At 38.9% G+C, this 10,551-nt stretch overlaps 3 protein-coding genes across 4 annotated transcripts; 2 read left to right on the plus strand and 1 right to left on the minus strand.

Moving 5' to 3' along the window:
• The first annotated feature begins 418 nt into the window (after nucleotides 1-418).
• On the plus strand, nucleotides 419-3,967 carry LOC108970821 (ATP-dependent RNA helicase DDX24). The gene is made up of 9 exons (XM_018936458.1): nucleotides 419-622; nucleotides 683-1,099; nucleotides 1,156-1,627; nucleotides 1,684-2,007; nucleotides 2,068-2,187; nucleotides 2,800-3,252; nucleotides 3,330-3,513; nucleotides 3,571-3,699; nucleotides 3,759-3,967. Exons 1-9 carry the CDS (start codon nucleotides 419-421, stop codon nucleotides 3,910-3,912), a joined length of 2,457 nt encoding a protein of 818 aa, XP_018792003.1. The 3' UTR covers nucleotides 3,913-3,967.
• LOC108970822 (sister chromatid cohesion protein DCC1) lies at nucleotides 3,905-5,716 on the minus strand. The gene is made up of 4 exons (XM_018936459.1): nucleotides 5,447-5,716; nucleotides 4,356-5,322; nucleotides 4,140-4,303; nucleotides 3,905-4,073 (listed from the first exon to the last, which is right to left on the minus strand). The coding sequence occupies exons 1-4, from the start codon at nucleotides 5,494-5,496 to the stop codon at nucleotides 3,974-3,976; spliced, it is 1,281 nt and encodes a 426-aa protein (XP_018792004.1). The 5' UTR covers nucleotides 5,497-5,716; the 3' UTR covers nucleotides 3,905-3,973.
• A 166-nt stretch (nucleotides 5,717-5,882) lies between these two features.
• On the plus strand, nucleotides 5,883-10,324 carry LOC108970820. Of its 2 annotated transcripts, XR_001993509.1 has the most exons (4): nucleotides 5,883-6,713; nucleotides 6,779-8,402; nucleotides 9,006-9,959; nucleotides 10,021-10,042. XR_001993509.1 is itself a non-coding variant. In XM_018936457.1 (3 exons), the coding sequence occupies exons 1-3, from the start codon at nucleotides 6,184-6,186 to the stop codon at nucleotides 9,840-9,842; spliced, it is 2,991 nt and encodes a 996-aa protein (XP_018792002.1). In that variant the 5' UTR covers nucleotides 5,883-6,183; the 3' UTR covers nucleotides 9,843-10,324. The 2 variants fall into 2 exon arrangements, 1 of the variants encoding a protein (XP_018792002.1); XM_018936457.1 differs by having other exon boundaries at nucleotides 9,006-10,324.
• The last annotated feature ends 227 nt before the right edge of the window (nucleotides 10,325-10,551 follow it).

A 10,551-nucleotide genomic window follows, 5' to 3' on the forward strand; every position in this document is an offset into this window, starting at 1 on the left:
TGTAACTTGGCTTCCAGATACGGAGCATTCCGTTGCGAACTGATTGGCTCTACATCCGTTCTATACACTCCAGCACGAAAAACGATGTAACATGATACCTTTTTAAGTGGTGTTTGACTATGATAAGTATATCAATATTTTCATTGAGAAAGTTGCGTTAGAGATTTATATCTTTACACACCCTTCTGCTCAAGAAATGCTCGAAAAACGTCTCATAGGTTTCGAAAGTCTGGTATGCGATATCAAACCAAGGCTAGTCTACTGATCTTGAAATCAAAATTAAAGATGTGACGGTTACCCTGCCATAACAACTGAGAGCACATTGGCTCTCAAACTTAATGCATGTATAAACAAATGCACGTGCCGGGCATAAATGTCAAAATAAATTTTGTTTTCAATTAAAACACGCACTAGGAAAATGCCTGCAGTTAAAACAAAAAAGATAAAAGTCCAACATAAATCTAATAAAATAAAAACTATTGGAGATGCGTTGGAGAATAAAGCTTGGGAGAAAGTGAAAATCAAAGGCAATATAATCTCTGATGACGGTGGCGGTTTTGAAGGTCTCATTGGCCTAGAGGTGTTGGAAGAATATGACCCTAAATTAGTGGAAACTGCCAAGGTAAGTAAAATATTAAAGAATGTGTTTATGTGCGTACAACCATTAGCTTATATATTACAGGGAAAACGCTCAAGGAAAGAAAAGAGAAAGGAAAGCAAGTTGGAAGCTAAAAAACGTAAATTGGAGAAGCAATCAAATTCGGAAACGGATACAGAAGATAAGTCGGACGTAGAGTATGATGATGATACAGAATCTACTACGCTAAAAAACAGAAAGGAACGTCTGGCAGAGCGGAAATTAAATTTAATTGAAAAACGTAAAGCAAAACGTGAAAAGCGTAAACAGAAGAAGAATGAAAATAAGACAGATGTTGATGTTCAGGTCGACCAAAGTAATGAACAGGAATATCCTCCAGATCGCTTTGCTTTGCTGAGACCACCAGTTGAAGATAATGATATAAATATTGAAACAAGTGATGATGAAACCGAGGCTCCTCAGTTGCTGAATGCGTCAGCGCTGAGCGTTGATGACCTTGAGGTAAGAATAACTTATATTGGAAAATGATACATACATACATTACAATTTAAATGCAGGGCTGGAATGGATTAGGTGTGCCACAAGTAATTCTTCAAGCTATTGCTGAAAAAGGCTTCAAATCGCCGACGGAAATACAGGCTATGACACTGCCTGCCGCCATTTTGGGCAAAAAAGACATACTTGGGGCGGCAGAAACTGGCAGTGGTAAAACGTTAGCATTCGGTATACCGTTATTAGCCGGTATCATGGAGCTGAAATCGAAAAACCTACGTAGTGGAATACGTAAAGCGCCTAAAGTAAAGGGACAAACTCAGGATGTGAAATCCAAAGCAATTGAAGAAGATAGGGAGCTAACTCCACCACCAGAAGAACTTGATTTTTATCCATCTTTACCAACAGAGGACGAAGCAAGTGACTCGGACGACGATCAGGAGCACAATGGATCACTGTACGCTGTGGTGCTCACACCGACCCGTGAGTTAGCAGTACAAGTACGAGATCACTTAGTAGCAGCCGCGAAGTACACTGGTAAGAAAATTCAATTATATGGATTACATTATAGTAATAAATGCATTGTACCTTAGGTATAAAAGTTGCGGCGATTTTTGGTGGATTAGCAGTTGCAAAACAGGAACGTTTACTGAAGCGTTGCCCCGAAATTGTTGTCGCGACTCCCGGACGCTTATGGGAGCTCTATCAACAAGAAAATCCACATTTAAGCAAAATTGAAGATATAAGTTTCTTGGTAGTTGACGAAACTGACCGCATGGTCGAAAAAGGCCATTTCGAAGAACTCCGGAGCCTCTTGAAAGTGCTGAATGCAAATGAAGAGAAGAAGCAAACGCGGCAAAATTTCATATTTTCGGCTACGTTAACACTAGTGCATGACCTGCCCGACCATATGCAAAGTAAATTGTTTGAAACTAAATTTGAAATAAATACATATTTTGATCACATTTATTTTACAGAGCGAAATGTRGGAAAGCGGCCTAAGTTTATAAAGCAAACACCCGGCATGAAAATTCAAGGTCTTATAGAAGAGCTGGGAATTTCACAGCCCAAAATCGTGGACATCACCAGAAGTCAACGTAAGTTTAAGCAAACCAACAGCAACCYAAGCCCATAATCTGTTCGTCATGGCTCTGCATATACCCGATGTGTGGTGAGTTGGAAGAGTGGTCCCACTACTGARACCTAGGAGACCCCCCAACATAGGAACGTCTTATCGTCCGATAACTTTTTCTCTAATATTGAAGACGCTTGGGACGTTGTTACTTCCCTATCTTCACTCACCACGTGAGTCTAAGAGACCATCAGCTYCCTGCTGGTGAGCACCACCACATTAACTAGCGTCAGAAATGTCCAGTCCCCTACACAGTGGAGCAATTTACACCTTCACCGACTCTCTCAAAGTGAAGGGCGTTCTTGGAGTCATACCACCACAAATAGCAGTTGCTCCGATATTCCGTTCTGAATATATTATATATGTCTCTCGTGTAAGTATCTCCGCATGACTCTAACCACCTGTTTAAATACCACTCATCTMGCACCCCTCTATCCATGGGCTGACCCCGTCGAAACARCATGTTTCCCGGGTCCCCTGTTAGATGACTTCGACAACAACTTACCACCCAAATAGGACTAAATAATCACTACAACAACAAAAACTTCCGTATAATCATTTACTTATTTCATTGCAGAAACGGCACATAACCTCACCGAGTGTCGTCTCATATGTTCAATTGATCAAAAGGACTATTATCTATATTATTTCGTACAGCGTCATCCGGGCCGTACTATTGTGTTCTGCAACTCAATTGACTGTGTAAAACGCTTGACAACACTCTTCGGTTTGTTGGAATGTGCGCCTTTGCCGTTGCACGCAAATATGGTACAAAAACAACGTCTCAAGAACCTGGAGCGATTCCGCGACAATCCGAATGGATTCTTAATCGCAACCGATGTCGCGGCGCGTGGGTTAGACATACCAAATGTGGAACATGTGATACACTACCAAGTGCCACGCACCAGCGAAAACTATGTTCACCGTTCAGGGCGAACTGCTCGCGCAAATAAAAATGGCATAACCGTAATGCTTATGGAGCCCGGCGAAGTGAAGAACTATGTAAAGCTTTATAAAACCCTGGACAGATGTGAGTACACAGACGATTAGATGATTTTTTTTTTTTTTTTTTGAATGTGTATGCATATTAAAATTTGACACCCGCAGCAGAAGATTTGCCATTGTTTCCCGTTTCCGAGAAGTATCTACGTGCGGTAAAGGAACGCGTGAATTTGGCCAGGGAGGTTGATAAGCTGGAACTTAAGCAACGTCGCACGCAAAGTGAAATTGGTTGGATGAAGAAGCACGCGGAGGAGATGGATATGATAATAGATGGATTTAATGACGAGTCGTAAGTAAAAATATTGCAAATAATAGATATTATGATATTCAATTTTCCACACTTTAGTGGCAGTGACCAAGACGAAGACGCTTTCGTGATCGAACGACGACGCGATCGTATGCATTTAGAAAATATACGTGGTCAACTCAGGTCYTTGCTGTCAAAACCAATGTTTCCAAGCGGCTTTAGTTTCAAGTAAATTATTATTTTTTATTGTATATTTCCTAATTTAATCAACTTATTCGAATTCGTAGATATCCAACTAGTACCGGACAATTGCAAATTCCGGCCATTGGCAACTCCGCTACAGATGCTGATAAAGGGAGCGCTGTAAACGTAATGAAGGCAGCAATAGAGGACTTAAAGGAAGCAAAGAAAAATCGAAATAAGAAACGAAAACTAGCGTAAAATACACAATTATTTAATAAATGATGTTCTAAAAACAATTATTAAATAAACTAAACATAAATCAGTGTTTTGATACGAAATAGCGCACGCCATTCTCCGTAAGAGATCGTGCGTGTTTGGCCAATAAAGTAGACACAGAGAGGGTAGGTGTAGTAAAACATCTACAAGAATAAGATTTATGTAATGGGTGTTTGGTGTACTGTATTGTAACGGTAATGTTTACTCACTCAATATAAGGCTCCATTTCTTCTTTCGTCCAACGCGCTTTGTTCTTGAACAAAATTCGCATTCTGTCGTGAATATTTGTTGGCAGCAGCTCTTCGACAAGCGATCGAATACAAGGCGTAATACCCTCCCTATCAATAATGCCCAGGCCACGTAAAAATTGTTCCTAAATCAAGAATTGTATACAATACGTAAATGCAACTATTTCAGCTACTTACATCGCAGCGCATGCCCTCTGGCAGTGCTTCTTGCCAAGTGCTCATAAATTCGTCTTTACGAAACTTTAACTCTGGTTGCAATATATTTTGTGCAATGATGCGTGAAACAAGGCTCTCTTTATAGGTATATTTCCCTTCTTTGCCAACAGTCGGCGTTGTGTAAATGCGGAAAAGTCCTTTTACAATTTCAGTTGGCGCGATTCCTTCCAAAGCCGACAAAGTCTCCTCATATTCCACCTCATCTAAAGCCCACGAATTTTCACTCAACAATCCCAGCATAAAATTCACAATGCGCATTTCATATTCACATTCGAGTACGCGCATGCGTCCTTCGAATTCCATAGCACGAAATTGTATTAAGCCTTCGTCGAATTGCTTACGACTACATTGCACTGTGTCCAACAGTTGATCATAAGTGAATAATAATTTGCGATCAATATACTCCTCGTTTTCGGGTCCGGAATAACGAGTTAGCTGTAACAGTTCGTATATCTTTCGGTAACGTGGTCTTATTTCGCGACATTCAAAGTACTCGTGAAATATTTTAAGCACTTTACGCTGTTCCAATGCTCGATCAACCGAAATATCGTCATCATCATCGTTCAAACTTGTCTCAAGCGAAGAAGTGCCGGCGCGAGGACTCTTCAACGGTGAAGTGCTGGTGGCAGCGGCGAATTTCAAATCCGGCACTAACAACAGACTATTAGAGATCTCTGCGCCTTTCACGTCATACGTTTTCTCCTCAGTACATAGCACAACTTTTTCATTATGACCCCCTTTAAAGTAGAGCTTCTGACCTAGACGTATTTGCTGATGCATATGTGTATCCAACTCTAGCAATTTTAAATTATCGTCGTCCATTGTCGAAGATGGGTAGTAAAGTGCTTGGGTAACTTGTGTGAGATTTTTAGCATCTAATTTGGCATGTTTAATGATACTTTGGACATCTTCCAACGTTCGCACATATCTGAAATATTGTAAAGCTACAGCTAATGGTTTTCGTTCAATTATTTGTATCTGGATATCACTTTAAATCACTAAAATATGCACCCAAAGCTCCGCATATTTTGATTTAGATTAAGATTACTTACGGTTTTTCTTCATTTTCTTCTAAATCTGCTTCCATTTCCAACTCACTCATGTTTTCAGTAGTAACTTTTAACAAACGTTTTACAAAGTACCAATTTTACGAATTTACATTTAGCGCCAACACGAAAGCAGCTGTGTTTGTTTACAATACCAGTAAACGCCATGTTCCAATGAATTATTTTTGGATCCTATACAGTTTTGAAAGAACTGTAATGTATTTTAGATTATTTTGACTTTTTGAAGCTAAAATCAGAGAACGTGTATTATACAGAGAATGTTTAAACATATTTTACTTTCTCCATATTATACACGTATTATTAATACACGTTTTCTGCTAAAATGATGATTCATTAATAGGATTTAGCGCTAAAAGCGAACATTATGATTAATATGATTTGGCACTCAAAAACTTAAAAAAAAATGTTAAATAGAGATTATTTAGTTTTATCAACTAATATGTTCAAATATCAATATGGTTTCAAATCAACTTTAAAGTAATACTAAAATAGTACTGATATTATACTAGCGTTGGATGTTACATTTTTCAAAACTTCGGCAACACTGAAAAGGAACGGTATCCTTCTTGAAWGTCTCGATGGGCACTCATTTATTTGTTATTGTACATACAAATTCAATAGAATTTTTTCCAGTGGCTTTTCTGAAAATATTGTTTAGAGTTATGTATTTTGTATTTTATCCTGAAAAATATTAATTTTGTTATCAAAAAAGAGTGTTTAAAATGGATAACAATGAGATTACAATGTATATGGATGTTAAATTGGATATACATAATAAACGCCCAGATTCRCTGAAGTTTAAGCAATGGTCCAGATGTGAAGTTAAAATTGAAGGCATCAAATGCCTACCTAGCTACTTACGTATCGCAATCACGGGATGTAATGATGCTGAAGGATGTCTGACGGAGGAACAACGTTTCCAATCCAAAAGATATATTAGTGTTTCCATTATAGTGCCGGGCGTTAGCATAAGTTTAGCATCTTCGCGAACAAAAGAGTTCAGCTATGGGCTATTCTGGACCCAAAATCGAAAGCAGTGTTTCATCTATTTTGCTTTGGAAACAGAGATAAGTTGCAGGCGTCACATGAAATGGATAAAAAAGACTATAAAAAATTTAGAATTACAYCGGCAATTAATGCTGGAGCAGAATAGAATGAGCCGCGGTCCAAGTATGGGCGTGGCTGGCATCAACACAAGGCAGTTCGAAAAGGAAAATATACATAATCCGCTGCCAAAAAAYGGGAATGAAGAGTGAGTAAAATTCAAACCAAATATTTAGGGTATACAATATTATTTACACTAAAATAAAATTGCAGCTCGACTGAGGCTATTTATTCATCACTTGGWCCTTTGCCAAAAATTCCTATCTGCCATGATAATAACGAACATGGTTGGTCAAGGCAAAATTCTGACATCTATGAAGAAATACTTGAATACGTTGACGGGCAACCACGTCTTTCAAGACGTGTGTCACGAGCATCAATTGCTTCCGGTATTTATGAGGAGATGAAACCTAATACCCAAGCATTTAACGCCATCCATGAAGAGTCCGCTGAATCACAGCAGGGATCCACAGCTGGAACTACACCACCGCCACTGCCGCCGCTTCCCCCACCTCGAAAACGTATAAACACTTTCGATGGTCAAGGGATCTTGGGAGAAATACCGCGTTCGAATACAAATCCTGAGTCTGAATTAGCCAAAAAAAAGAAATATAAAAATGTTTTGGACAATATATTTGGTAGTGGACGAGCCAAACGTGCTGAAAGCGTAAGCGAAACACAGGCCTGCACTGCTGAAGATATAATTAATAGCATTACGCCGACTAAACCGATTAAAAATGATGAATTAACCACACCTATATATGCTAACGATGCAGCTGCGATAGCGCAGAAAAAGTCATGGACAACAACTGTGTCTGCTATATCAAAGCGAAATAGTTTTTCCTCGCCAGACCTATCAAAAACCAACTACTTGGACACGTTAGATGAAAATGAAATCGTTGTCGGTGCATTGCATGATTCCATTGCAGGCTGTGATGATCTAAATTTAAGCGACGAAAGCCTGCATAACGCTTGTTTCGTGCCGTCCAAAGAAGCATGTTTTATAGCGAATGGAAGGATATCAACRGATAGTCTAAATGTGTCTGAAAAAATTCCTAACAATTTTAATTTTTCCGCTATCAATTCGTCTAGTATAAATTTAATAGGCTATAATGGTGCCACCATACCTGCAAGTAATCAGAAAAGGAATAAAATATTAGTAGACGATTTAACAGGATATTGTGTGATGGCACCTATCCGACCCAAGAAAACGGAAGAGACGGCTACCGACAAGGTACATACCGACCCAACCACATCCGGTTACTCCACTAACTCATATCCATCGACAAGTTCTTCCTCTACAGAAGAACCGAAAGCATCAGCTCCAAAAGTAACTCATAAAGACACCGCAGAAGAAAGTGCGATATATGAGCAAATGCTGGATCTGCACAAATCCAGCACCGAAGTGGATACCACATCGAATAAATGTAATATGAATCAAATTGATGTCTCGGCTAATCTCAGCTCAGTAACTGCTTTGACATCTAACTCAAACGTAGATGATTTTACCGGTAATTTGTACGAGAATTTATTGGCTGTTAAAGCATCACAAGAATTGGAACATAAACTGCCGCCTGCGTCGCTAAGCACAAGCACCCCAACAGAATCGCCACACACACAGACAGTTGTGGAAACTGAAAAGTCGGCAGAGGAAGAGGAAAACTACTATCAAACGCCGCGTAAGTCAATTATCAGTGTCGATGACAAAATCCCTTCTTACTATCCGAACAGCTGTGATACAGCGAAAACTCGCCGCCACCACATATTGGCCACAACGAGTCCGCAACAAGCAGTGGCTAATTCTTCACCAACAATATCTGGCGCGGGCACAAGCGAGGTAGGCACACACTGTAAAAAGAGGAAAAAATACAAACTATTTTTCTTAAAATACTTTTTGTTGTGTTTATTTAACTTTGGATTGTTTTTATTTAGTTGTTTTTGGGAGTTCGTTAAACTCTCGTTTATTGTAGATTGTCTTCGTTGTTGGAAACTTAGTTCGAGCGTTATTTAAAGAAATTCAGTATTTATTGTTATTATTATTGTCTCTTKTTGCTGCTTTCATTTTGTTGCTCTGGCTGTTGTTGTTGTTTTTTTGCAGATTTATCTGTTCGCGTTTCCCGTTCTAATTGGTGTTTTTGGTTGTTGTTGTTGACATTTTTTTGTTGTTGACGTTTCGTTGTTGTTGATATTTTGTTGCTGTTGACATTTTGTTGTTGTTGTTGACACTTTGTTATTGTCATTTTGTTGTTGAAATTTGGTTGTGGTTAACATTTTGTTATTGTTGTTGTAATTTTTGTTGTTGGTATTTTGTTGTTGTTGACATTTTGTTGTGGAGTCAAAAACATTGCAGATAATTGTAAGAGGATTTCCCTTATAATGTAAATTATGAGACCTTTTTGTCCTCTGGGATCTCTTTTATTTAATTTTCGCAAACTTTCAGAAATCCAACAACCCCGCATCATCGGTTGGTCTACGCCACTTAGTGACTTTGAAAATAAAGCGTGAGCGCAAAGAGAACCTATACATATCATCGCCACAAAGCATCATTGAGCAGCGACAATCTGGCAATTATGCGACGGAGGCAGACAACAAAAATGCACCGAAAACTAGCAAAGTGCATAAAACTCTGCGGGCTGGTGCTTTAAAAATCGCCGAACATGTCTATACCGTTAAGCATGCTAAGCAGAAGAGTAACAGTGCCGATAAGAATCTCAACAATAACAACAATGAAGCAGATGTGACGAAATTAGCCGATGATGTGCGTGAACGCCTGCAAACGGAGCTGCTGCAGTTCGCACTGTTGCAAAAGATTGACTTCAAATTTGATGACGCAAAAACAGCTGGCGATCAGCCGAATCCATTGGAGGGTCTTAAAACGCCCTCACCTACCGGAAGGCGACAAGCAACCAACGCCACCGATAAGGAGCGCATCTACGAKAATCTGCTCCACCACCATCTACAGTTGCGGCAAACTGAAAATCGTTTGGCTGAAGGCATTGRCAGCAATTTGTCCACCAMACCGGTGTCTAGCACCAGCGTGACAAACTCCAAATTGGAAATGCATCAGAGCTGCATGGCGGATGTAGGCGATGAGATCAACATGGTCGACGGTGGCATAGCTGCGGTGGGTGACAGCTGCAGCGCGGACGCAGCTGTGGGCGGTCTGAGTGGTGTGAAAAAATTTGCCTCGCTGCCGCGTTTCAAGAAAATCGACTTCTCGCCACTGCGCTTGCGAATTAACAATGTACTGCAACGCGGTCAGCAGCAGGATTTTTAATTGTAAGCACCACTCCACCCACATWCTATAACGTAAAGGGTGTGAATGTAGTGAAATTCGGTTTAAATGCGCAGAATGTTGTTAGTTTAGCTGTAATSGCTTCAAAAGTATGCTTATGTAAGCTCTAAATTATTTTACACTTGTTGAGTTTTCTATGCTATTTACCGTTTTTACGCAGCTTTAAGCTCTAGCGCCTGTTTTTAACCTCTAGTAGTAAGCCCTCTCATTTGAAATAAGCTTTGGCTGTTCTATGTATGTAAGTATGTATGCCTTTGGAATATTGTATGTTAAACGCTAATCTCATTGTTATTGTTGTTGCTTTTATTGGCCGACATTTAGAGTACAAAAAAGTCGCAATTCGACTCAAAAGTGTGACTTACCGTGAATTATCGTATTGAAACTATGTGAAACTATTTTTCTATAATTTTCACAATTTGTGCTTAATTTATATGTAAATATTTTTTTTTCGTTTGGTGAATGCATTGTGCTTATTTTTTTTATATAATTTGTAATTTCAAATATGTGTGTTGTATAAAACATATTAATGTACAATGTACAAATGTATTAAAACTTAAATTATATGCTCAAAATGAATTTTTAAATATTGCTATTTAATTAATTTTATTTATATTTTTGGTACTTTTTTTTTCTTTTCTTTGTACATACTTTTGCCTAATTTAAGCTTAACAAAATGCCTGTGTTAATTGTA

This window comes from Bactrocera latifrons, unplaced genomic scaffold (genome assembly GCF_001853355.1).
Source record: "Bactrocera latifrons isolate USDA-ARS-PBARC rearing strain unplaced genomic scaffold, ASM185335v1 scaffold_31, whole genome shotgun sequence".
Taxonomy (NCBI): domain Eukaryota; kingdom Metazoa; phylum Arthropoda; class Insecta; order Diptera; family Tephritidae; genus Bactrocera; species Bactrocera latifrons.